Source organism: Mustela nivalis, assembly GCF_964662115.1.
Source record: "Mustela nivalis genome assembly, chromosome: 5".
NCBI classification, from domain to species: domain Eukaryota; kingdom Metazoa; phylum Chordata; class Mammalia; order Carnivora; family Mustelidae; genus Mustela; species Mustela nivalis.
The window spans coordinates 120,293,539-120,320,674 of record NC_139024.1 but is presented as its reverse complement, the minus strand read 5'-3'; the positions used below and the strand labels follow the sequence as shown (position 1 = coordinate 120,320,674).

Below are 27,136 nucleotides of genomic sequence, written 5' to 3'. Positions count from 1 at the left end.
GGTCCGTGTATCTGTACCTGCCCTGTTTCTGTGGCTATGATCATGCTGTTTCCTTCCTGGTAACTAGGGTGCACCGTCCAGAGGGCAGGGCAGAGTCTGCTAGGGTTGCATTTTGTAAGCTTTCACTTTCAAATGGTGGAAGGAGTCAGCGCAGGATTCTTCTATCTGGGAGTGCTGAGTGCCCCAGGTCCCTATTTCAGCTGAGACCTCTGCAACCTGTGCCAGGCTGTGCTTCTCCACTCTCCTGGAACCAGCTGCCTCTCAGACAAGAGGAGCCTGTGGCACCTGGAGCAGGAGCAGGCTTTGGGGCTTGAGCAGTGAACTGCATGTGCAATCTCTGAGAGCAGATTTGGGGCTGGCTGAGGTCTCACAGTACTGAGTTAGAGACGCTCCAGAAGCCCCAGGTTTTCAAGCAGGTGTGTGGGTTCTGAAGACACTTGCTGGACAAGAAGAGGTAAGTGGGGAGCAGATGCTTGGGAAGAGGTAGACAAGATCATGGTGGGGCTGGGGAGCTGGAGTGAATAATAATGAGGCTCTGAGATGACCCAGGACAACTACAGTGGGGACTCCACTTTACTCATTTACTTAATGACATTTCTGTAGCATTCCTAGGAAGAGGCACTGTTCTAATGTGCACTGACTCTCCATACATAAATTCATAGGATACTTCTTATACCGTGGGATGAGATCTTATTACTCTCTCCACATTGCAGATAGGACTTGGGGCAGAGCAGGTCAAGAAACTTGCCTCAGGTGATTCCCACAGCAGGTGGCTGAGTGTGGAGGAGACCTTAGCAGTCAGCCCCAGAATCTGTCCTTCCCAGGACCACTGGCTGCCCCCATCCCCCCTCAAGGTCAGTGGTTTGAGCCCTTCTTTCTGACCAGGTCTCATTTTATCCTGTGCGTCCCACTGCTCTGCTGGGATCCTTTATCCTGAGTCAGAAACTCCTCAAAGATAGAGAAGATGAGGGTTAACCATTCATGGGGAATTGTCTGGCTTCAGCTATGAGCAAGTCCACGTCCTTGGTCCTGAGCAGAAAAGGGCTGCAGGAGACAAGAGCTGAAATCAGGGTGAACTCACCTATCAAAGGACCCCAGAACAACGTGCCTGTGGTGGGAGCCACAGTGTCCTTGAGGAGGATGCAGTCTGACTCTCGTGCTTCTCAGTCATTCTCTGGTCATAATAAGGGGGCAGCAGAAGAACAGCACACAGGAGCTGGTGTGTCCTTCATGGGGAGGGCCCTGAGTCTACGCCTTTTGTTCCCAGACATCTGTGGTGTCCTGTGACTCATGCAGATGTGGAGGAGGCCTCTGTGCTGAGGTGGGAAGGGTCTGGTCCTGTGGGCAGAGCAGGTTGGGAAGTTTCCAAAGGGTTAGGAGGGCTTTCTTGGCATCAGGTTTGTGGGGCCCCCACCCATCAGCATACTGAGCAGTAGAAAAGGCTGTGCTCCTGCTGGGGACTGTTGCCAGCCCTGAGCCATGCTGTCTGCTCTGAGGCCCAGAACTGTGGGCTGGCCTTGCTTCTTCTCTGGATGTGTCACCTGCCTCCTGCCCTGTGTCCCCCCAGCTCTGAGGAAATGGAGGATTGCTGCAGGGACTCCTTGCTTGCCCATCTCCCCTCCCTGCTTCTCCTCTTGCAGCTGCCTGCTGGGGGCTCTGCAGGTGAGTGTGTCCCTTCCCCCTCCCTGTGTCTCCCTGGGGTGGGTGAGAGCCCCCAGAGCTCTGCTGCTGTCTCCATTAGGACAGATGGCTATTGGTGGAGTCCCTGGCTCTACCCAGATTCTGGAGATCCCCCAATTGCTATTTGAAATTAAACACATAAGAAGAATCCCAGAACTGCAAAATAAGGGCATGGGAGCATGACAGTTCTCTAATGAGTTTAAGTCTCTAAAGTAAAAAATGTGAATTTCACTATGAAAAGTGTGAAAATAATTGTCTTTATTTTTTCTTTCCTGGATTTACTGGTACTTCTATTTCACAAATATTTATAGAGCACTGAGTACATGTTAGGTGCTACTCTGTGTACAAAGCAGACAGTCTCTTTCTTTACAGAGCTTACATTCTGGCAGGGACAGTGAGTACCTGTCCTGTACCAGAACCGCGTACAGTCTCTGTCTGTTAGTGGAGAGAGCATGGGACAAGGACGTAGAGCAGGAGGGCCAGTCAGGGCTGCAGGATGGCAAGTGGGCAGGCAGCAGTGCTCCATAAGGTGGTCACTGTATGTAGTGAGATGGGAACAAATACATGGAAGAGGTGGGAAGAGCCTGTCTGGATCCCATGGGAAGAGGTTCTCCACAGTGAGGAGCAGCCAGACAAAGCTGGCAGTGTGCCTCGGTGTTCAAGGAGCAGAGGAGGTGAGTGTTGGCCTGAGCAGAGTGAATGAGGGGGAGAGAAGCAGGAGTTGGGGATCAGAGAGCAGGGAGGGTCTTTCTTAATGGGCTCAGGATCACTTGGGCAACTGCAGAATCATTGAAGGGCTTTGGTAGAGGAGGCACATGGTTTGGTTTTGGTTCCAGGTTTAAAGGTTCACAGACATTGACTGGAGGGAGGATGTCACAGGGAGACTAGTAATTGTCATCCCCCAGGTGAGACAGATGGTGACTCAGCCAAATTTGAGTAGCACAGGAGCTGAGAAGTCAGTGTTTGGTTGTCAGGTGGGATTTGTCCTGCAGAAGTGTCCTGGTGTGACATATCTACCAGGTCTTAGAAGACCAAGGCCTGCGAGGGGCTGGGGGCAGTGGGATGAACCCTCTTTGGTAACAGGTAGTAATTTGGGTCCTGTGAGCAGTGGAGTGAAGGCAGGTTTTTGTCTATTTATTTATTTATTTATTTATTTGACAGACAGAGACCACAAGTAGGCAGAGAGGCAAGCAGAGAGAGAGGAGGAAGCAGGCTCCCCACTGAGCAGAGAGCCCGACTTGGGGCTTGATCCCAGGAGTCCGGGACCACGACCCAAGCCGAAGGCAGAGGCTCCAACCCACTGAGCCACCCAGGCGCCCCTGAAGGCAGGTTTTAATGGAAGTAGCCGTGAGGTCTAGTTTCTAGCACACATATAATTCAGTAGAAGACAAAGACGTGGGCAAAAACAATAACTTTAGGAGCAGGTGTAGGAAAGTTTCAGGTGTGCTGCAATGAGGAGGATGTTACCACTAGGCCACAGTAGTGCTCTTTGGTGAGTTTTCAGTCCTGTCCTAAGAGGAGGCATGTTAGAGCTGTGGTTTTCAGAGTGTGGTCCCTGGAACATCAGTATCAGCTTCGCACCGCCTCCTCAGAAATGCACATTTTTGGACTCACTCCAGATCTACTGAACCAGGACGTCTGCGGGTAAAGCCCAGCAGTCTGTGTTCCACAGGCCTTCCTGGTGATTGTGATGCCTGTGGAAGGTTGGACCTACTAAGTTAGAGAGTCCTTCCTGGAAGGACCTGGAGTCAGGAGCACAGGCTTCTGAGGAGACTCTTTGACACCATTTCTGTGTTTCAAAATTGTTGTAGGATAAAGTTGTCCCATTAGGAGTTGTCACAGTTTAGTCCCTCAGTCAGGGCCTCCCTCCTGCCAATGTGTTCTCTTCCCTGTCCTGTATCTCTCCAGCTTTCTCACTCCTATGTCTGTGTCCACAGAGGAGTTTATGGTGATTGGCCCCTCCAAACCCATTGTGGCAGTGCTGGGTGCGGACGTCACACTGCCATGTCTTGTGTCCCCGGCCATGGATGTGGAGAATATGGAGCTGCGGTGGTTCCGCTCCAAGTTCTCAGAAGCAGTGTTGATCTATCAAAACCAGCGGGAGCAGAGAGAAGAGCAGTTGGCTCAGTACAGGGGGCGAACCTCACTGGTGAAGGATTTCCTCTTCCAGGGGGAGGCTGCAGTGCGCATCCACAACGTCCAGGCTTTTGACAATGGGCTGTATACCTGCTTCTTCCGAATGGGAATCTTCCATGAAGAGGCCAGTGTGGAACTCAAGGTGGTAGGTGGGTTGATGATCGATATTTAGAGACCTGCAGTATTGGCGTTCAGAGCCACCTCAGGGTCCAAGTTAATAGCCCTCAATTTATACAAGAGGGAAAGTGGTCTTTCACTCTTCATTTATTCAGTTTAAATATATAGAACTTCTGGTACGTGATAGCTATGTTCTCTGCACCTGGATATCTCCGTGTAACAAATAAAGGTCCCTGTAGAGTTTATATTATACAGACAATAAATAGCCAAATAGGTTATAGACAACATTAGAAGGTAATGAGTAGAGATTTAGCCAAATAAATATTTTAGGGATGAGATTTCCAAGCAGAAGAACATTCACACGAGACACCTAAGGGAGGAGTGTGGCTGGTGAGTCTGGGCAGAGAGCGAGGCCACATGATTGGTGTGGAGGTGAATGGGAGGGTGGTGAGAGGTGACTCTCCAGAATATAGAGGTATTCCTGGTCCAGGTGCCCAGAGATGGGATTTATCAGGAGAAGCCCATGAGTAACACACACTTGAGCAGATATTTGAGTGAAGCAGACAGTGTTCTGAAATGGCCTTTGGTTGATGGATCTGTGTGGCGCATACATAGCATGGTGATTGTGGGTCTGAGCAGTCAACTGAATTGTCCCGGGCCTGGACTGTGTACTCCCTGATGGATGCTGATGGTGGGATGAGGAGGAATTGGATAGGAGTTTCGTTTTTGGGGTAGTGGGAGTGGTAATACCAGATATCAAAGGCTTTGTGTGCTCTTATGCCATTTAGATTCAGGGCTGAGGGAATTTTCAACAGAGCAGTGGAGCGAGGTGTGTGAGGGCAGGTTTGCTTTGGCAGCTGTAATGAAAGGTGTATGGAAGGTGAGCAAGGCTGGAGGCCTGGATGTATTTATGGGGTGGAGAGGCCTCCTGCATTCATGTAGGGGCAGTGTGGTGGGAAGGGACCACTCCACCATTGGAGAGTTTTGGAAAGTAGACCCAGCTGAGTGAGGAGATTTGGGGACAAGGAGGGTTTAGAGGTGTGGAGAGAAGGGACTTCAGGTACTCACAGATTTTTTTTAAATCGGTTTTTTAGTGGTAGAAATATTGATTTTATGTGTAAGCTGCAGATTGCTGCCATAATGCTGTGTAACACAGACATAGAAATCTCAGTGGTCTATAACACCAAACATATTTAATCTGGCATTCAGGGAGTTCTGCTCATCTGGGCTGTGTTTGGCTAATCTTATTAGGTCTTACTCATAAACCTTCAGTCACATAGGGGAAATATAGTTAAAAACATAATCTTCCAACTCAGAAGCTTTTCTCTAAGATAGTAGGAAGAAAGGTCCTTTTATTATTAAAATAGCATTAAGTACAATGTGCTGTGCATCACAGAGATTCTATCCAGAAATGCAAAGACAGAAGAAATCTCATCTTTTCCATATGCAGACAGAACTCATTCCATACACGTTCTCAGGATCAACAGTTATGAGCTCTCAAGTAGGTAGACTTGCCAGCACTGTTTGTCCTAGATGGGCACCTAATATTTTCTTGGAAATTGGGTGATCACGTAAGTTAGCTAATTGGCTTTATTCCAAGGAAAACTAAATTCTCCTACCTTAAAAATAAAAAAAAATAATTCCAGTGTAGTTAACATAGAGTGTTATACTCATTTCAGGTGTTCAATATAGTGATTCAACACTTTTACATATACTCAGTGGAATTTTCAACAGAAACTCTGGGGCCAGAATGGAGTGGTATGATATATTCAGTGTGCTAAAAGGAAAAAAAAAATCTGCAGCCAAGAATCCAGCAAGGGGATCATTCAGAATAGAAGGAGAGATGAAGAGTTTTGCAGACAAATAAAAGTTAAAGTAGTGTTTTTTTTTAAATTTTTTTAACCAATTCTCCCATCATGATGACAGGCGGTGATGTTACATGTGGATCGTGGTGTACACTGAGGTTAGGTTCCTATTCTGGCAGAGAAGGGGGAGAGAGGGCTGCTGTCTTCCTTTGTGTGAGCAGTTCAAAGCGAGGGCTCCCAGGTCCTTGAGAAACACATTCTTGGATCACAGAGCTGGCAAAAGGCCCAATTATTATTATTTTTAAAGTAATTATATACATTTCAAAGAGGAGAGAAAACACCCAGAACCACAAGTTTCCTCAAGTAAATGCTATAAGAAAAGGCTGGGAGGGGGCTCTCTTTCCCTATTTTCAACAGGGACAATACGCCTCTTATTTTAATATATTTTGTCCTGACAGTGGACCTTGGCTGGGTTTGCTCAGCTGGTGTTGTCCAGGTGGCTATTGATTGATCTAGGACAGCTTCAGCTGGAAAGGCTGTACTAGCCTGAAGATGTCTGTCCTGTGGCAGAGGACAAGGCAATGGCGGAAGCAGTTTCCAATCTCTGCTAGAGTCACATTCCCTGAGCTTTCAGGGACTGAGTCAAGTCACAGGATGGAGCCCAGAAGCAGAGTGTGAAGGCATTAACAAGAGGTGGCAGAGGGCTGGCTGGATGTAAAGAAGGCTGAAAGATTGGGGGTATTTTCATCATTATCCTATCACAGTTGGGGCCAAACATGAATTAGCTCAAGATTTGAGTCTGAAGCATCTGTGAGGAATCCTGGCACAGCTAAACCAGAGATGTAGATATTAGGGAGTGAGATGAGGAGGTATGTAGTTGGTGGAAGTGATGACCGAGTGGCAGTGGGTGTGCCTGCAGATGCCCTGGAGAGTGTGTGAGTTGAGAAGAACAGAGAAGGATAGATCCTGGAACCAAATTCCTCTTTCTATCCCTCTGGGTGATGGAATTCCCACCCTCATGGTTGGGGAGAAGAGCCTGCTCTCTGGGCCTGCCACAGGTCCCCATGTTCCTTCCTTCTGTTCTCCATGGCAGGACCCCTTACATTAATCCTTGTAGGGACCACTCCCCCAAGGAGCCCCCAAAACTCAGTGCTGTGGATGGTATTGTGTACAGGAAGGTTCTGCTGGAATCCCTGAGCTCTGGGTGGCCTTCTTGTGCTCTCCAGCTTCTCTCTTTAGGTGTGGGCTCTGCCCCTCAAGTGCACATCACAGGGCCAGAGGAGGACGGGGTCCGAGTTGTGTGCATGGCCTCGGGGTGGTTCCCAAAGCCCCAAGTGCAGTGGAGAGCTCTCAGTGGAGAGAAGTTCCTGACGTTCTCTGAGACTCAAGCCCAAGACGGTGAAGGGCTGTTCACCATAGAGACCACTCTTGTGGTGAGGGACAGCTCTTCAGGGAATGTGACCTGCTCAGTCCTCAACCCCATCCTGGGCCAGGAGAAGGCAATGGCCATTTTCATCCCAGGTCAGTATTACTTCCCACTCCTACAAGGGTGGGATGGTCTGATTGGGGGTCCCTGTGTGTGCTGGGCGGGGCTGTCAGAGCAGTGCCCTGATGGGGTGTCTGGCGGGGCATAGAACCCTTCTTCCCTCAGAGTTCTCCCTGGAAGCCAGTTTTCATGGTGATCCTGACTGTTCTGATGCTCCCAATCCTTGGGGCTGCCTATTACATCATGAGAGAACATACTGCAAAGCTCCAGGAGACACAGGAATGGAAGAAATTGCACAGAGACAAGGAGGAGATCCAGCAGATAAAGGAGGAGGCACTGAAGGCCAGAGGTAAGGCAGGACAGGGCCAAGGCAGACAAGTGTGGAAGTTGGTGCAGAGGAGAAGCAGACAGTAGGCCCTTGGCCAGGAGCAGGGGGCTGAGGAGGACCAGAGAGGACAGGTAGGGCTGTGGAGGCTTGAGGGGTCTGGAGTTAGATATTCAAGGAGACATATATATGCTCTTGCAGGTTTTCCAGGTGCAGTCTTTTCTGCTCTTAGTGATGGGGGTTTAAGAGTATTTTTCACTTTTTTTCAGATGAACTCCAAGCAGATCTTGGTATGTTGTGTCCTTTTCCCAGAAGTTTCTGTGTCACATTTGTAGGAGACATTCTGGTTCTTAGCTCACTTGTTTCCTATGTTGCCTTTCAGATTGGAGGAAATCTGTTTACCTGGTTGGTGAGTGACTGTCCGGATGTCCTTGGGTCTCTTGCCCCCTAAGCCATAGCTTTCCCTCTCCGTTTCATGCAGAGACATGTGGACCCATCCCTGGTGCAGAGGTGGAAACTGGTGGGAGGCAGAACTTGCTCCATGGGCTTTCCCCAACTGGGCTATTGGTTTGCACATGATGCTTTGAAACCTGAAATGATGGTGGTCACCGGAGTCCGTGGTGCATCTTGGGTTGATCTACCCGCCTCCTTTGTAGGATTTTAGTCTTCAATGCAACTGGTTCTCAGTCAACTTGAATACTCTGGAACATTTTAGAGAAACTATATAAATAAATGGGGTCATTAAATTTAGGGGTGTGATCCCTACACATAACACCATCGTGGGAGAGTCTTTTCTCTCCTGTTCCTGGAGGTACTGATCACAAAGTGTTGGGTAGAGGACTGGGCAGAGCTTGGGTGGGAATGTCGTGGGATAAGCTGTCAGTGATCCAGTGATATGTTTTCAGAGAACGTTGGCCACTTTTATGCTAGAGCTCACCTAACATCCTGGTCCTTAATTAATCTCCTCTTTTGTGTTATTTCCCATATCTCTCTTTCCTGGAAATCATTGGATGTAATAATGATTTCTTACACTCATGTAATAATGTATACATTACTCCCTAAAACATTTTCATACATTGCATAATTTTTGAACTTTAAAGCAATTGAAAGCAGATGGAATAAAAATTTTGCATTTTTTTATGTGAAAATTTCTTTATTTTGGGATGTGATTGATATTGGAATTCATTTCAGAAAAATTCTGTGGATGAAATTTGTTAGTATTAGGCATTTTCTTTTGGTAATCAAGAATGGTTGGACACAGTGTATTTTTCTTTGAAGGAATACTATTTTCCATTGAAAATTTATTTGAAATGCACATTTTGACTTATTGTTGAATCCCCCTGCACCCCTTAAAAAAAAGAAGAAACAAATTTAGATGTTGACTGTATTTATGCTGAGTACCTCCCATACTGCTACCAACTTTTTAAACATGAAATTTCTTTAGAGATTAAAATTCTTCTCCACTGGCCCCAGGAGGCCTACCTGACTCTTATGGGTTTAGTGTTTCTGCAGAAGCTCTGTCTCTTCTATTCAGAAAACTAAATGCATATAGATAACTGGCCTTGCAATGCTTTTGTGCATAAAATTGAATGAATAACTTGAGTTTTTTCATCTTAGAGATTTTTAAAAAAGATTTAATTTATTTATTTGACAGACAGAGATCACAAGTAGGCAGAGAGGCAGGCAGAGAGAGAGGAAGGGAAGCAGGTTCCACGCCAAGCAGAGAGCCTGACTTGGGGTTCGATCCCAGGATTCTGGGATCATGACCTGAGCTGAAGACAGAGGCTTTAACCCACTGAGCCACCCAGGCACCCCTACCTTAGAGATTCTTAATGTCATAATCAGTCGTTCAATTCTGTGTTATATTCATTGTCTCTTTGGACTCTGCTAAATTTAATTGTTTATTTTTAAAATTTTGTCTCTTCTGGTTAGAATTGTTTTTCTTGGTTGACTCTTGAGTCCACTTGTCTGTAGGAGAATAGAAGTTGAATAGTTAAAAGTGCTTTTGATTTTTAATTTAACTGTCATTTTGATGGTTTTAGTATTCAACCACATGTATCTTTTTTTTTAAATTTCTTTTCAGTGTTCCAGAATTCATTGTTTATACAGTAAACCCAGTGTTCCATGTATTACGTGCCCTCCATAATGCCCACCACCAAGCTCACCCAACCTCCCACCCTCTCCCCTCCAAAACCCTCCATTTGTTTCTCAGAGTTTTTATTTTAATGTTGTGGTTTTTAAGACTCAGGACACTAACTTGGCAAAGGTCACACAGAAGCAATTGGCAGGCATGGAACTCAGCCTGCAATGCCGGCTCTCTGACCTGTGGTCTAGGGAACTTCCCAGAACATCCTATTGTCTGCCCATGTCAGGAGGGTATCTCCTCTCTAGCCTCTCTCCTTACTCTGTTATAGTGTCACCTGTAGCACAGAGAGGAGGCAAGTGCCAGTAGATCAATGCTATGCAGACTTGTTCTGGCTTATGTCTCACCACGGTGTCTTCCCTTTCAGCCTTGAAGAAGGCTAAACTGTATGCAGGTAAGTGACTCAGTTTCCCATGGCTTTACCTTCCCAGCCTCCACTGTGCCACCTTCTCTGTCATTGGACCTCACAACAGGATGGGGTTGGTGTCCCTGATCTCCTTGTTATGTGTGTTGTGTCCTTCTGAAGACTGCAGGGACTGTCCTTGGGAACACAGATCTGCCTCTATTCTGACCCATCCTCTACTGTAGGTTGCTGTTAGAATTAGCAACACCCTCTGAACGTACCTTGTTCATTAATAGTTTTGTTGGTACAGTGACAACAGAGTGGTCATTTGTAAGGACAGTTGGACCATGGCATTGACGGTGTACTTCAGAATTTGCTGTCTCTGGAAGATTTCAGAAATCAAGCTTACCTGCTTAGGACTCAAGTCTTCCTTAAGGGATCCTTGTTTCTGAATCCATTTTGTCCTGAAATTCCTACCTCTTTTTGGATCTTGCTTTGGTTTTCCTGTCTTTTTTTTTTTTTTTTTCTTCCCTGTTTCTCTGGAGTGATGGTCTTCATTTTGCTTCTGCATGCTCTGACTCCTTGTCCAAGCCAGGTATCTTCCTCTAAACCTCCATGATTGTTTTGGAAGTAGTTTTCTTTAGGTCAGCTGTTCTGATTCTCAGATCCAGAGCCTCCAGGATGTGTAGGGAGTTCTGGTAATGGGTTTGTGAGATTCTGACCATTATATACAAAATCTCATGTACGTGTTTATATTATAGCATTAAGAAATTGATTTTTTAAAGGACAGTAACTTATAATTGTTCACAACAATTATCACTCCTTTTAGGAGAATTCTGGATTTACCTGATGGGCTCAGTACTTGTTAGATTTATTAGGGGCAATGTGTGAGGATTTCAATAGGAGAAGCTCAGAGGAGTGAAAATTGTTTACCAGAGAAAATTTGGGAGTAAATCAGGGAAAAAAAGCTGACTGGAGAAGAGAGAAGAAGATAAGGAAAGTAGAGAGCCTGTGATTCCTCTCAGAGACACTTTGGGTGACTGAGAGTAGAAGAGACAGTTTGGGTGGCTTTGGGTAGGAGAGAGACCACAAATGAAAGCCATGGTGGTTAGAGTTGGAAGTATACAGAGGACATGCAAGTTATTGGGTGCACAAAAAGTAATAAACTCCTTGATACATGTTTGAGAGATATCTTAAAAGACTTATATTTATTTTAATGTGTTTTGAATTAATTCTCTAACTGGGTTTGCTTCACATAATGAGGCCATCTCACTCTTCCAAAGTTGTCGGGGGAGGAGTGTGATCCTAGGGTTGCAGAATATGGGTCCCATGTTGTCGGCAAATATTAGAGAAAGTGTCCTGTTCTTATTTTATAATTGTTCTAATTTTGTTCTGGAGTCTCTGTCCTGTCGGAGGTAACAGCTTTACTGTGAGGACTTTTCAGGGTCTAATGACAGATACACATTTGCTGTGATCAGTTGACTTTTCTTCTTCCCAAAAGGGAGTATGAAGTTTGGAGGAGTTTATGCTTTGTGTCACTGAGGGATGGGGTCCCTCTATTTTTCTCTTGTTCATTTCAGGACCTTAGGATAATTGGGTTTGAGGTTCCATCTAGGTTTTTGGAGAAACTGTTATTCCACCCCTGCTGCATTTGTATCTTCAGTTCCTTAATCTTACTCACATCTGTAAAGTCCTCTCTGCCAAAACTTATTCACAGTTTCTGGGGATAGGACACAGCCATACTTGGGGGCTGATCATGTGTGGTGTCTCCTGCTGCTTTTGATCTCTCTAGGTGATTATAGGGAGAAGCAGGGATTTTTTCCTTGCAATACTCCATGATATAGGGAAGAAAATTCATTACTTTCTTTCACTAGATGCATGTCTTTCTTGCTTTGAACTTCTCTCTCTCCTTCCTTGAATCTTCTCCATTACCTCTTGATAGGGAAGATTTCTCTGGTGCCATATCCTGAGTTCTCCTCACCCATGGCTGAGAGTCATTCTTCAAGTGCAGATCCACCAAGTTCTATTGCCTCTAACATGGCTTTGAGTCAACCTGCAAGTTCAGTTCAGCCAGTTCTTTATAAGTAAATGGAGCCCTCATAAATTTTGATCTCTTCGGTTCTTTCTCAAGAAAACTTAGCTTTCAGGATGGATATGTGGCTAGAAATTGAGAAAGCCTATTTTGATAATGAAATCTGTGCCAAAAGCCTTCTTTTTAGGTCAGTATCCAGCCCCTCAGTGGTGTTAAGCTTTATGGTTTGGGTTTCATGGGAACATTGTAACATGACGGCTGTGGGTGTATGATAGAGAGAGTGTGCGTGTGTGTGTGTGTGTGTGTGTGTGTGTGTATGTGGTGTGTGTGTGAAAAAGAGATAGAGAGAGATAGAGAGAGAGAGAATTAATGTGTGTGAAAAATAAATTATCAGGTGAAAGCTTCCAAAACATTTTCCCCTATAAGTCTTGGTTCAGTGTATTTCAGAGATAGGTACTAACACTGGTTTGTACAGTCTCCTCAAGTATCTGATTTGTTTTTCACATTTGTGCAATGTGGTTTTCTTGTAGATTGGCGGAAGGAGAAGTTTCAGGCCTGTGAGTTACTTCAGTTGTTTGGTTGCTCCTACTGCTATCCCATGGCTGCTGACAACTCCTTCAGCTTGCTGTGGTGATACAGATGCTGGCATCATCAACGGTGGTGGGGTGGGATGGGGTGGTGAAGGTCATGAAGCTGGGAATACTGGGTGTGACTGATACTGGATATAAATGGGTATTCTTTAGTGTTGGTGTCCAGTCTGGCCCTCAAGGGCCCTGTGACATGTCTAACCCCCAGATCAGTCTTATGCTTACTTCTTCTGGTTGGAAGGCTGTGTGCTTGAGCCAGAAGGCTCTCATCTCAGGAGCTTTGGTCCTCCCTGAATGCAGCTAGGTGTCTGGGGGTGGGGTGGTGGTTGTGTGCCTTGTTATGTGGTAAGGCAAGTCCTTGAATGATTGGTAACTGTCTCTGCAGGGTCTGTCAGTCTGGATCCAGAGTCTGCCCATTCCAGCCTTGATGTCTCTGATGACAAGACTACTGTGACCTTGAAGGACTCAACCAAATACACAGAATTTGGGTTCTATAGCATCTTGGGTCATGAAGGCATCACATCAGGGTGCTGTTACTGGGAGGTGGAGATTAGGAATGCAGATAGAAGTGAGTGGGCCCTGGGGGTCTGTAGGAGAGATGTGGAGAGGAAAGGCTGGTACCAGGAATCCCCAGAAAAGGGGTTCTGGGTTGTGGGGATGTATGGATATACATTCTCTTCCCTCCCTGATAATTCAGAACTCCTTGTGCCAATTCCCCAGAGGGTAGGGGTTTTCCTGGACCTGAAGGAAGGGGATGTCTCATTCTACAACATGACTGATGGTTCCCACCTTTTCTCCTTCCCTCTTGCCTCCTCCTCTGGGACTCTGTTTCCATACTTCAGGTTGAGGTCAGGAGATGTGTCCCTGACCATCTGCTCTGGGGTGGGTGGGCCTGTGCAGACCTCTGTACCTGTTAACAACCCTCCTTGTTCTTCAGAGGATCCTGCGAGCCTCTCAAGACAGGGGTTCAGTTCAGGCTGTGGTGTTGATGGTGATCTCCCAGAGGCTGAATCTCCATTACTCCCCTGTGGTCCTGAAGCTATGTCCCCATAATGCTTCAACCCTGTCCCAGATTCCTCATGGTGGCTCCTCCTGGAGCTGCACATTCCCAGGGGTAATAGCCTTTGAAGTTAGTCCTGAATGACTGGGTGGCTTGCCCTTCTTTTCTGGATATAGACTGCTGGGGTGAGTTTATGAGAATAGTTGGTTCATGTCTTATGCTCAGGTATTGGAAGATAAATGTTGACTTTTTCAGCTGTAATGGGGTTGGCTGAATTTTGCTATTGGAAGTCATGTTTCTTTTGATCATGAACATTATTTCATGGAGTCTTTGTATTGTTTTGATATGTAATAAGATGTCTGAATTATTCTGAAAAATTAAATGGTGTTTATTTTATATGGTTTGAGTTGTCCAGATGAACCCAGAGGCTACATTGGGTTACCAGCTCTATTTTAGGAAATGTGCACTCTGACTAAAAAACATTGTCCATCTGAACATTTCTGAAGAAATGTATGGCTAATGGACTTGAAGAAGATTGGAGTGTAATATTCTATTGTATGTGCTTCCTATTCTGGAATACTTATCTTAATGAACCTTAGTAAATATCTGTTATTTCTTAAACACTGGTGCTGCATTAATTCAGGGAATGGGAAATGAGAGTTTGGGTTTCCTTGTGAGTCAACAGCAGTTGGAGAGAACAGAACTGCTACCAGAATAAAGAGGTAAATGAAGATGAGTGTTTTCAGACCCTGGATGAATTGCAGAAAGCTTTGTCCATGAGCACAGTTCCAGAATCTATGTACGGCTTCTCAGTACTTCTAGTCCAATTGCAAAGGTGGATATAACCCACAGGAAACACAAGGAAGCCAGACTGCTGAGGACTCAGACCTTAATGAAGAAAGTTTTGTTGGCTCCTGAACTAGAACACCGACCTGTTGTGGTTCTGGGAGAGATGAGGAAGACACTGAATTGGAAGTGGGAGCAGGAGGTCACAGATCTCAGTTCCTGCCTGTGACCAAAAATAGGAAAAGGACTGGAGTCAGGGTTGCATATTTCTTTCTTGTCATGTAGATGTGTCCTTTGTATTAATTATCTATTTTCCTTCTCCCTTCTTACCAGTGTGATTTTATGCAAGTTGTCCCTGGTAATATTTCAAATATAATCTCTAGGTAACAGATTAGTCAAATGAGTGTGGCTGGATTAAGGAATAAATATAACTGATTCAATGCCCGAGACTGCCTGTTTATTCCATTTTGGGGAAAGAGTGAGAACTTTTTCACTTGTTTAAGTGTAGCCCTGTAGATGGGTGAAAATGTGCAGTTGTTTTGTTATTTGGAAGTTCCAATGTGAGTAAAATGGTGTCTGTGGAAGTTGAGGAACTGAAAGTGTGAAGCCTGCTCATTATCGAATCATTGTCTTTTGATTCAAATCTACCCTGTATGTGCCATATTTGTTGATACCGGATGCCATAAATGTTTCATTTTTGCCATGTGGCACATTTGGCACAGTCTTTGTCAGTTAGTGAACTGTTGGGTTTGGCCATCAAACCCTGAGATGGTGAATGAAAAGTTTACTCCAGACACCTTCATAGGAGAAAGGAGAGGCCTGGGGACCAGACACTCTAGTGGCAAAAGGCCTCCAACCAAGCTTTTCCTCCAGTTTCATTGGGGTCATATCAATACACCAAGCACAAGCACAAAGCAAGGAGGAAAGTATAGCCTTAATGGTCAGGACAATAATATGTGGGGCAGCGTGTGGTAAGGACAAGGAGGCTAGGAGCTCATGAAGTACATGGGCACCACATGGGCCTATTTCTCCTCAAAATTTAAACATTTACTCCCTAGATGAGAGCCTTGAGCTGCAGTAAGAATGTGGCCACTTTCAGCCAAGAAATTTCAATGGAGGCCTAACTCTCTGGGCATTCTTCCTTTGTTTTTCAATTAGACTCATCCAGGGAGGTGTATGCAAGTCAGATTTTGTGAATGCAGACACTGAATTCCTACAGGGCACCAGAAGGAGCACAGCAAGATGTAGCAGGGGTAAAAGCTTTTCTCTTTTGGGTTTTTTTTTGAATCATATTTTAATTTATTGGCATTGTCAATCGAGAACAAGACAGGATTTCTTTTCATGCAGGGAGATAGTTTTCTTTCTTTCTTTTGTTTTTTTAGATTTTTTTTTTTCTTAATTTATTTGACAGACAGAGACCACAAGCAGGCAGGAAGGCAGGCAGAGAGAGAGGGGGAAGCAGGTTCCCCTTCAAGCAGAGCCCGATGTGCGGCTCGATCCCAGGACCCCGGGATCATGACCCCAGCCAAAGGCAGAGGCTTTAACCCACTGAGCCACCCAGGCGCCCCGGGAGATAGTTTTCAATCTGTTGTAACATGGATCCACACATCTTCACCTTGGAAAATGTAGCATTTCAAGCTTTAGCCAGGGTAGATTACTCTTTTTTCAGTTTCACAATTTTTGCAGTGCTGTCAGAAGTCCTCTCAGCATTTGCTTTGAACTCGACCTTCAGTGCATATCTCACTGCTTTTGCACAGATCTGGGAGTACTGGATGTAACTGAGTCCAGCCTGTCGCCAGTACCCCACCTTGATGTCGCGAGGGTGGGCATGTCGGGTCGAATCATGAGGATGCCTTAATGTTGGCTCGATGCACGGCCCAGCAGCAAGAAGGACTCTTTTTGTGTTTTTTAAAAAAGATTTTATTTATGTATTTGTCAGAGAGAGATTGAGTGAGCACAAGTAGGGAGGGTTGCAGGCAGAGAGAGAAAAGCAGACTCCCTGTGGAGCAGAGACCCCAAAGCAGGACTTAATCCCAGGACCCTGGGATCATGACCTGAGCTGAAGGAAGACATGTAACTGAGTGAGCCACCTAGGTATCCTAGTTTTGGTGTCATTTCCCCCTTGATCTTATAATGCTGCTGACAGTGCCCTGGAGAAGACTTAGCTTCTCTTGCCTTTGGGTGAATGAGTATGGCATCGTAGCAGGTTGTGTTCTAGAGGGCTGCCTCCCAGGAATCTTGCCAGTTCTCTAGTGAGGGTTTTCCTGCCCAACAGGCTTGGTCTGCAGCATGTTGGTGAATTTTTTTCCTTTCTGGGGACTCTGGTCCCACCTGGTCCAATAAACAGAATGTCAGTCTTATTCTTTAAAATGTATTCCATTTTTTGGATGCTCTACCTCAGTTCTAGAGGAAATATCTGCTTACTGTATCTTCTACTTCTGGTTTCCATAGAGCTTTCTTTTATCTCTTTCATAATTAAATACCTCTTTCTTAGTAATTCTTTCTATCAGATTTTCCCTGTTAAAATGACTGATGTGGCTTCTGCCTCCTGACTGAACACTGGCTGATACAAATGTCTAAACTGAACTGTATGTTGGAACAGGGCACTACACTTCTCATAGTATATAGGAAAGGGTAGTGGAAGAATTTTCAAATTTACCAAACAACACAACAACAAACCAATAAAGCCATAAATATACTCTTTGGGATCTGTACATATATTTTAAATGCTCTATATGTTAATATATTATCTGACATGTTCATCTCCTCCTTCCATATGGCTTGTGGCTTTATGACACTGGATTCCTTAGATGGGCTATGGCATATTTCCTTTGAAATGGAGGGGAAAGGAAGGTATGGATGTGATATGAATTATCCACACAAAAAAGAGGAGTCTTTTGAAACAAGTGCACCAGTTGCCCATGTAATTCCAAAAAGAATGGTTAAAACCATCATTCTTGGGAGGAGTGAGGTCAGCATCATGGCAGAATGAGTCCTTCCATTTGTCTCCCCCTTTCTGTTTACAACTAGTAGGATTCCAAAACCCAACAAAGTTTCCTCTGCACAGCACACCAGATGCCAAAGAGATCCATCCATGTTTACATCTGAAGAAGGCTGTATTGGGCCTCATGGAGACCAGAGCCCAGGCAGCTTGGTGGGGCCTGCTAACCTGGCTTCTACAGTGGTGGAAATGTTCACTTGTGACTCCTGTGGCCGAGGAGCTGGGGTTGGAAAGGAGTGACTGAAAGGCTACTTGGTCCTGTGGGCTGTGGCTGGAGGACCCCCTAGTTATGAAGCCATAGAGCAGCGTCCTCTGAGGTAGGGTATCTGTGACCAGGAGGGGACAGTGGGGGGAAGGAAAAGGCAAGGGAGGGAGGCAGAGAAGAAGAAACACTTTATGCACTGTCTGTCCTGAGAGTTCAGCAAGAGAACTCCCAGGTCCCTGGGAATCCTGAACTTGAGGATCCTCCTCCTGGAGTGTGGGGCACACCCAAAGCCCAAGGGCTTAGTACATACTGGCCCCTGCAGAGTGCCAGCCTCCTACTTTTTTTTTTTTTTTTCTTTAAGCTTGGTCTATACAGCTACCAGGGCTACTCTGGTAAGAGAAATCAGAAACTTGTTCTCTCTGTCACCTGCTGTAATACTAAAGATGGGCCTCTAACCTCCCACCAATGAACTGTTAGAATCAAAGTTAACACATTTTTACCTACAAAAGGTGTTGGCTACTTCAAAGTATTCGGCTAAGGAAAATCGCATTAAAGAGTATGAAAAATCATGGTAATAGGGCTTTGCTAAAAGAAAATGACAGTTCTCCAGCCACCAACCTATATTTACAGAAGATTGTGATCTAAGTAATTGGGAATTCAAAATAACTGTCAGAACAGAATTCAGCAAGATACAAGAGAATCAGGCAATTCAATGAACTCAGTAATAAAATAAAAGGATAGAAGGAGTACTTTACCCAAGAGATCAAATTTCTAAAAAAGCACCAAACCAAAATTCTGGAGCTGAACTCAGTAAATGAGATGAAGAATGCATTAGAAACATTGGAAATAGAGCAGATGAGGTGGAAGGGAGAATACATGATCTGAAAGGTGGAATCTAGAAATGATTCAGGTGGAAGTGAAGAGAACTAAGGTTTATTATTTTATTTCAAAGTGAAGAAACCCTGGGGTGCCTGGCTGCCTCAGTTAGTGGAACATCCGACTCTTGATCTTTGGATTGTGACCTGGAGCTCTACGTTGCATGTAGAGATTACTTAAAAGACAAACAAGCTTAAAAAATGAAGAAATCCTTCAAGAGCTACCAGTCTCCATTAGGAGAGCCAGTTAAGAATAGTGGGTATACCAAAAGGAGAAGAGAAGCAGAGTTGTTATTACAAAAGTGTTGACTGAGAACTTCCCAATTCTGGGGAAAGAAGTGGACATAGACGTCTGTGAAGTTAATATATAACCTTATTATCTCAATACAAAATACCATCTCCAAGACACTTTCCGAAGACACTGTCAAATGTCAAAGATAAAGAAGGAATCTTGAAAGTATAAAAGAAAGTAACCTAAAAATGAGCTCCCATAGGAGAGATCATGAGCAGATTTCTCAGCAGAAATTCTGCAGGCCAGGAGAGAGTGGAATGACATACTCATAGCATTGACAAATAAATATTGCCAGACAAGAAGTCTGTATCCAGGATTTATCTTTCAGACATGAAGGAGAAATAGAGACTTTCCCAGACAAAAAAACTTGAGGGAATTCCCCAGCACTAGTCCTGCCTCCAAGACATATTGGGCAGAACTTTAATACTGCAATGAAAAGATGAAGGTACAGAGACTCTGAGTAAGCTGGCAGACAGCATGAGAAACTGTAACCTTATTTTAGAATAGGGCATTAAACACTTAATGATAACAGCAATGGCTAAAGTTATTAAAAATAACTAGAGTTACTACAGTTGGTAACAAACCCATACCAGAAAAAGAGTTTGTGACAGCAAAAATGTAAAAGGGGAAGAGGACAGCCATGTAGGCAAATGACAAAAAGTTGCCAACAGCAGGAAAAGCACTATTTAATCTATGAGACAGTTTATACAAACCTCATGGTAAGACAAAACAATATCTAGAGCAGAGAGAACCTTAAAAAGGGGCAAACTGAGGGAATCATCATGGAAAACCAGCAAGTGATAAAAGTAGACAGAAACACAAAGAAGAAGAAATAATAAAGATATAAAACAACCAGAAAAGAAAAGATAAAGTGACAATAGTAAGTCCTTTCATATCAATAATCACTTAAAGGTAAGTGGGTTGACTTTACCAATCAAATGACAGATAGTGCCTTGATAAATTAAAAACATAGACCCAACTATGTGATGATTTCAGAAGGCTCATTTTAGCTGTAAGGACAAATATAGGTTTACAGTGAAGGAATGGATGTGGATAACCCAAGCAAATGGTACCAAAAAAGAAAGAAGGTGTAGTCATGTGCGTATTAGACAAGATAGACTTCAAGCCAAAAAGAAGATATAACAGTTGTAAATACATGTGCCCTCAATACCTGAGTGTTGAAATACATTAAACAAATAAAGATCTTAAGGGAGAGATAGACAATAATCCAATAATAGCAGGGGACCTCAATACCTGACGGTCCACAATAGTTTTATTATCCAGATGCAGAATCAGCAAGATTCTAATTCTAATTTTAAACAACTGAGGCCAGACACCTGGTTCCTGGACTAGTCTTGAAAGCATATGCAGAACTATATTGTATTAGTTGCATTATGACCTTAGCTACATGTCACGTTTTATTCCCTACTGAGGACGTTTTTGCATCTCTTAACCTCATGCATGATCAATCATTTACTTTGCTTTTTACCCCTACTCCCTGTTTACCCACTGATTATAGAAACCTAATGGGGAGTGGAAAGAAACATTTGTCTCAAAATTATCTGACATACCTGATCTTTCCAGGTCCTGAATGGGGTACCTTATTTTCTGGAAAAATATAGAGCTCCAGATTGTTTCAAGGCCCACCCTCTCAAGGTTTCCAAAAACACCTCATCCTCCTCTCATACATTCACCTCCTTCCCCAAACAAGTAGTGGCTGTCCCTTTTCCTACAGAGGGCAATGCAGCTTTGGGAATGATAGCCAGCCTTCTCACTAGGCTTTCCTTGTGATAAGGAAGCTTTCTTTGCCTCAAAACCCATGTCTCAGACATTGGCTTACTGGGCATTGGGTGCTCAACTAGTCCGAGTTTGGTAACACAATCAATAGGTCAAAGAGGAAATCAAAAGGGAAATAAAATAATGGTCTCAAACAAGTGAAAATGAAAATACAATATATCAAATTTTGTGGGTTGCAGTAAAAGCAGTTCTGAGAGGAAGTTTAGAGCAACAAAAAATTAGAAAGATGTCAAACAATCTACCTTTATACTTCAATGAGCTAGAAAAAGAGGAAAAATTAAGCCCAAAGTTAACAAAAGGAAAGAAATAATAAAAATCAGAGCAGAATTAAATGAAATAGAGGCCAGAAAAACAATAGAAAGGATCAGTGAAACTAAAAGCTGGTTCTAGAAGATGATGAACACAAAAAGTTAGCTAAAAGTTAGCTAGTCTAAGAAAAAAAGAGACATAGTACTGTATGGTGACTAATACAAAATTAAAAAAGAAATAAAAGAGGGTTATTACAATGGATAGGACAGGAATATGTAGAATCATGAAAGACTATGAATAATTGCATACCAACAAATTATATATGTAAAGAAACATATATATGGAACATATACATATAAGGAACATATACATATATATGTAAAGAGTCCATTTATAGAAATGCACAACTGACCAAGACTGACTTAGGAAGATGTAGACAACCTGAACAGACCAGTCTAGTCATCTGAGAGGCACAGGTGGAGGCTGAAGGTCAGGAAGACAGGCTTGTAGGGGAGGCGCAGATACCAGAGAGCCTGGGGTTGAGGAACACATGGGGCCTATAGGTCCCCACATTGTGACTGGCATACACAAGGAGCTCTCCTTATGGCTGTTTTCTGCCCACTGATACCCAGATTAGCTCTGACCTGGCTGAGTTCCAAGAGCCCCCTCCACTTGCCTCTGTATTCATTGTAGAGAACTGAGCACCAGGAGCTTTGGAACAGTTACAGTGAGATTCCAGAAAAATGGCGTCTCCACTCCATTGCTATCCCTTCCAGAAAGACAACTCTCCCTGTGGTCCTGCCTATTTGTCTCTTCCCCCCCAGAGCTCAGCTGGTGGAGGATGTGCCCTGGGACAATGTCCCTGCAGAGAAGGGGCAGGTCTTTCTATTACCATCTAACTGAATAGGACAAGTACTGGCTCTGCCTTCACACCAGTGTGAGGAACCCCAGCCCTCAGGACATTTATCCAGGTCCCGCCCCTCCTAGCATCCTGCTCAGCCACCATTGAGGTTTTCTGAATGGTAAAGTGGATTCCAAATCCCTGTTATTGAAGAGAACGTGTTAGAGGACAAAGATTTGTTGAAGCCACGCCATGTTTGGAAGCTGTCCTTATGTTCTTCCTATCTTAGTCCTGTGAACTCCCTGCAATTAACACTTATCTGATGTTAATTAGAGCACCATGTGCTCCCTGACCAGCCTGCCAATGTGCCTGCCCTTCCACCAGCCATGAACACAGGAAGCTCCCTACCTGATCTCACCAACCTGCACTTTCCCTGGCACTTCCCACCCCCCAGGGCCCTGAGGAGACAGCCTACCCCAGCCGGAGTGAGGGCATCTGTACCTCCAAATTAAGACACAGCATGATCCACCTCAGGATCAGTGGGATCCAGTGCCTGGACCAAGTTTGGGCTATGATGAGGCAGGACTTTACTCCCTGCTCAGCTACCCATCCTGTGGTCTTCCCTGAGCAATCCCAACCCCTAGGCTTCCTGGAGCAGTCCCCATCCCCATGTAAAGGTTCTGATAGCCACCCCTCACTGTTAGCCTCCTCCCTGGGCCACCCCTCACTCAGTGCTCTGGCTCTCTCATCCTCCAATTCCTGCCCCTCTGCTTCCTCTCCTGTGCTGGGTACCCCCTTTACCCAACTTCTTCCCCTGGAATCCCTTCCCTCCAACACCATGTGCCCCTCAGTCTCCTGAGCTTGCCCAAAGGCCCAACTGACATCCAAGAGCAGCTGCCTAAAAAGTTTTTGGCAACAATGTCTCACGCCTTGTCCTGTATCACTCAGGGTGTCCTCCTGGATACCAGCAAATTGTCCACTGACCAGAAGCTGCCTCCATACCCATGCAGCCCCCCAAATTTGGTTCTGCCCACCCAGCCACCTACCCCAAAGCCTCTATAGCATCTAGAGATAGTCCTCTCAGGCCTGTCCAATGTAACCTTCAGGTGGGCAGCCCCTGGGCAGCCCACCACACTGTGGGACACTATACCCACCCAGCTCAATGGGCATGAGCAAGAATTTACCATCAGCTAGTGAGGGACTTCAGCCTGGGGAACCTGTTTCCTCACAGCGTGCTCTTTGATGACTGCTGCTAGGACTTGTTTGTCCCCTGGCAGGTACACACTCTGTCTCAGCAGCAAGAACGGTTTAGCATGGAAGCCCATCAACCAGCCTGGTGTTGGATCCCCCAGCTTTTCTGAGGGGTCTTTATTTTTAGGAGACAAATGGCCAATTAGTGGCCTACAGGACCCCCATGCCCTCAACCACCAGGACTTGACTCTCTGTTCCTGCCATGGCTCAGGGCCCAACATCATCCTCTCAGGAGAGTCCTCCCCAAGTTATTGTAAGGAGATTTTGGCAGCCCTGCCTGGAGTGCCTGGCTTTGAGGTGTCAGCAATCTGGCTGTTGCCGGGGTTGGGGCTGGAGGAGTTGTTGCACATGGAATCACTGGGCCTGGAATGATTCCACATGCTGAGCAAACGCTATGGCTTGCTATGTGATCCTGTTGTGGAGGACTCATCCCAAAGTCAGCATCTGCAGTGAGGAGCCTCATCAGCCTCCCTCTTCTTGGCCCTGCCCCATCACTGTTCCTTTTCTCCATTCCCCTGGGTCAGGAGAGACTCCACTCTGCCCACAGAGCCTCTTTCTAACCTGAATGAGGGCACTGAAGAATGAGGAAAAGTCAGGGGTTTGTCCTGGTGGCCCCTGAATTCTGCGCAAGGGTTGGGTCCAATGAAACTACAGGGGGGCCTAACACTTAAAACTTGTAACTCAAGAGATAGAGTAAGCAATCAAAAAACTCCCAAAAGAAAATCTTGTGGTCAAATGGCTTCACTAGTGAATTCTAATCAACATGCAATGGAAAACTAATATCAATACTCCTCAAACTCTTCTAGAATGTTAAGGAAGAGGCAACAATTTCAAATATATTCTACAAAGGCAGTGTTATTTTGATAGCAAACTGGAAAAGGATACCACCACAACAAAAAAGCAATAAACCAGTATCCTTGATTAATACAGATAGAAAAATTCTCAGCAAAACATTATCAAACTGAGTTCACACATTAAACAAATTATGGCTAAATGGAATTTATCTGTGGGATGCAAAGGTAGTTGAACCTACAAAGGTCAATAAGTGTAATTTAGTACATCAAGAAAATGAAAGATAAAAATCACATGATCATCTCAAAAGTTGCCCAAAGAAATTAGACAAAATATACCATTCTTTTATGACAAAAACTCTTAACAAATTGGGTATAGAAGGAGCATACCTCTACATAACAAAGGCCACCTACAGGAACCCCACAGCAAACATCCTACTCAATGAAGAAAAATTGAAAGCATTTCCTCTAAGAACAGGAACATAACAAGGAAGGACACTCTCCCCACCTCTATTCATTATAGTAGCAGAAGTCGTAGCTAGAGCAATTAGGCAAGAGAAAGAAATAAAAGCCTTCCACATCAGGAAGGAAGAAGTGAAAATGTCACTTTTTGCAAATATCATCTTACATACAGAAAAATCTGGAGTCAATAAAAATATCTGTTGAACGTAATCAATGATCCAATGAAGTGACATATTACAAATTGACTTACAAAAATCAGAGGCATCCTTTTACACTAATACTGAAGCATCAGAACATGAAAATAGCATCAAAAGCAGCAAAATATGAATATAAGTAACCAGGGCAGTGAAGGACTTGTACAATGAAAACTATAAGACTTTCCTGAAAGAAGTTGAAGACACAAACAAATGGAAATACATCCCATGTTTATGATATAAATTATTAATACTGTTGAAATGACTATATTACACAAAGCCATTTACAGAGTCAATGTGATCTCAATCAAAATACAAAGGCGTTCTTTAGAGAAATAGAAGAAATAATTCTGACATTTGTGTGGGAGCATAGGATACTCTAAATAGCCCAGGTATTCCTGCAAAAGGAGAGCAAAGCTGGAAGTAGCTTCTTTCCTCATTTCAAACCATACCCCAAAGCCATAGTAACAGGATACAACGTGGTAATGGCACCAAAAGCAACATATGCACAAATACAACAGAATAGAGAGCCCAGAATTAAATCCCAACACTTGTGGTCAACCAAGGAAGCCAGGAACACCCAATGAAAATGATAGTCCCTTCAAGAAATGGTGCTGGGAACACTGGAGAAACACAAGCAGAACAATGAACTCTTTGGATCATCTACTCCTTTCAGAATATGTTTTCAATGTGCAGCTAATAAATATGTACAGACATTATACAGATTATAAAAAGAAATTCAAACATGTTAAGAAAGTTAAGTTCAAAGCTTTCTAATAGTAGAAGTTTCCTTTTTATTTTTTTTTAAATAAGTCAAGCAGAGAGAGTCAATTATCATATGGTTTCACTTATTTGTGGAGCATAACAAATAGCATGGAGGACATGGAAAGTTAGAGAGGAGAAGGGAGATGGGGGAAATTGGAAGGGGAGGTGAGCCATGAGAGACTATGGACTCTGAAAAACAATCTGAGGGGTTTGTAGTGGCGGGGGGGTGGGAAGTTGGGGGAACCAGGTGTTGGGTATTATACAGGGCATGGATTGCATGGAGCACTGGGTATGGTGTAAAAATAATGAAGATTGTTATGCTGAAAATAAATAAAAAATTAAAAATTAAAAAAAATAAAATTTATATATCTATTTATTTATTTTTTAAATAAATATATAATGTATTTTTATCCCTGGGGTACAGGTCTGTGAATAGCCAGGTTTACACACTTCACAGCACTCACCATAGCACATTCCCTCCCCAGTGTCCATAACCCCACCCCCGTCTCCCAACCCCCCACCCCCAGCATCCCTCAGTTTGTTTTGTGAGATTAAGAGTCACTTATGATTTGTCTCCTCCTCAATCCCATCTTGTTTCATTTATTCTTCTCCTACCCTCTTAACCCCCCATGTTGCATCTCCACTTCATCATATCAGGGAGATCATATGATTGTTGTCTTTCTGCGACTTATTTTGCTAAGCACGAGACCCTCTAGTTCCATCCACGTCATCACAAATGGCAAGATTTCATTTTTTTGATGGCTGCATAGTATTCCATTGTGTATATATACCACATCTTCTTTATCCATTCATCTGTGGATGGACATCTAGGTTCTTTCCATAGTTTGGCTATTGTAGACATTGCTGCTATAAACATTCGGGTGCACGTGCCCCTTTGGATCACTACATTTGTATCTTTAGGGTAAATATCCAGTAGTGCAATTGCTGTGTCATAGGGTAGCTCTATTTTCAACATTTTGAGGAACCTCCATGCTGTCTTCCAGAATGGTTATACCAGCTAGCATTCCCACCAATGGTGTAGGAGGGTTCCCCTTTCTCCATATCCTCACCAGCATCTGTCATTTCCTGACTTGTTGATTTTAGCCATTCTGACTGGTGTGAGGTGATAGATCATTGTTGTTTTGATTTGTATTTCCCTGATGCCAAGTGATGTGGAGCACTTTTTCATGTGTCTGTTGGCCATCTGGATGTCTTCTTTGCACAAATGTCTGTTCATGTCCTCTGCCCATTTCTTGATTGGATTATTTGTTCTTTGGGTGTTGAGTTTGCTAAGTTCTTTATAGATTCTGGACACTAGCCCTTTATCTGATATGTCGTTTGCAAATATCTCCTCCCATTCTGTCAGTTGTCTTTTGGTTTTGTTAACTGTTTCCTTTGCTGTGTGAAAGCTTTTAAACTTGATGAAGTCTCAATAGTTCATTTTTGCCCTTGCTTCCCTTGCCTTTGGCGATGTTTCTGGGAAGAATTTGCTGAGGCTAAGGTGGAAGAGGTTGCTGCCTGTGTTCTCCTCAAGGATTTTGATGGATTCCTTTCTCATATTGAATCTTTCATGCATTTTGAGTCTATTTTCATGTGTGGTATAAGGAAATGGTCCATTTTTTTTTCTGCATGTGGCTGTCCAATTTCCCCAACACCATTTATTGAAGAGGCTGTCTTTATTCCATAGGACATTCTTTCCTGTTCTGTCGAAGATTAGTTGACCATAGAGTTGAGGGTCTATTTCTGGGCTCTCTATTCTGTTCCATTGATCTATGTGTCTGTTTTTGTGCCAGTACCATGACGACAGCTATGTAATAGAGCTTGAAGTCTGGAATTGTGATGCCACCAACTTTGGCTTTTTTTTTTTTTCAATATTCCTTTGGCCATTCGAAGTCTTTTCTGGTTCCATATAAATTTTAGGATTATTTGTTCCATTTCTGTGAAAAAATGGGTGGGATTTTGATAGGGATTGC

The 27,136-nt window shown here is 44.1% G+C and overlaps 1 protein-coding gene and 2 pseudogenes across 10 annotated transcripts; 2 read left to right on the top strand and 1 right to left on the bottom strand.

Annotated features, from left to right (window-relative positions):
• Positions 1–107: 107 nt before the first annotated feature.
• On the top strand, positions 108–14,884 carry LOC309865777 (butyrophilin-like protein 1). Of its 8 annotated transcripts, XM_082732582.1 has the most exons (10): positions 108–416; positions 1,568–1,662; positions 3,618–3,965; positions 6,978–7,259; positions 7,373–7,573; positions 7,819–7,839; positions 7,932–7,958; positions 10,060–10,086; positions 12,598–12,624; positions 13,040–14,884. In XM_082732582.1, exons 2-10 carry the CDS (start codon positions 1,578–1,580, stop codon positions 13,705–13,707), a joined length of 1,686 nt encoding a protein of 561 aa, XP_082588708.1. In that variant the 5' UTR covers positions 108–416; positions 1,568–1,577; the 3' UTR covers positions 13,708–14,884. The 8 variants fall into 8 exon arrangements, with proteins under 8 accessions (XP_082588708.1, XP_082588710.1, XP_082588709.1 ...); XM_082732584.1 differs by lacking the exon at positions 1,568–1,662; XM_082732580.1 differs by lacking the exons at positions 108–416; positions 1,568–1,662 and adding an exon at positions 2,139–2,354.
• A 1,131-nt stretch (positions 14,885–16,015) lies between these two features.
• Positions 16,016–16,352, bottom strand: LOC309864157 (ATP synthase subunit epsilon, mitochondrial pseudogene; annotated as a pseudogene). Its single transcript has one exon. The product of its transcript is annotated as an ATP synthase subunit epsilon, mitochondrial pseudogene (transcript).
• Positions 16,353–21,409: 5,057 nt separating this feature from the next.
• Positions 21,410–23,323, top strand: LOC309864156 (CREB-regulated transcription coactivator 2 pseudogene; annotated as a pseudogene). The gene is made up of 3 exons: positions 21,410–21,422; positions 21,636–22,932; positions 23,013–23,323. The product of its transcript is annotated as a CREB-regulated transcription coactivator 2 pseudogene (transcript).
• Positions 23,324–27,136: the final 3,813 nt, after the last annotated feature.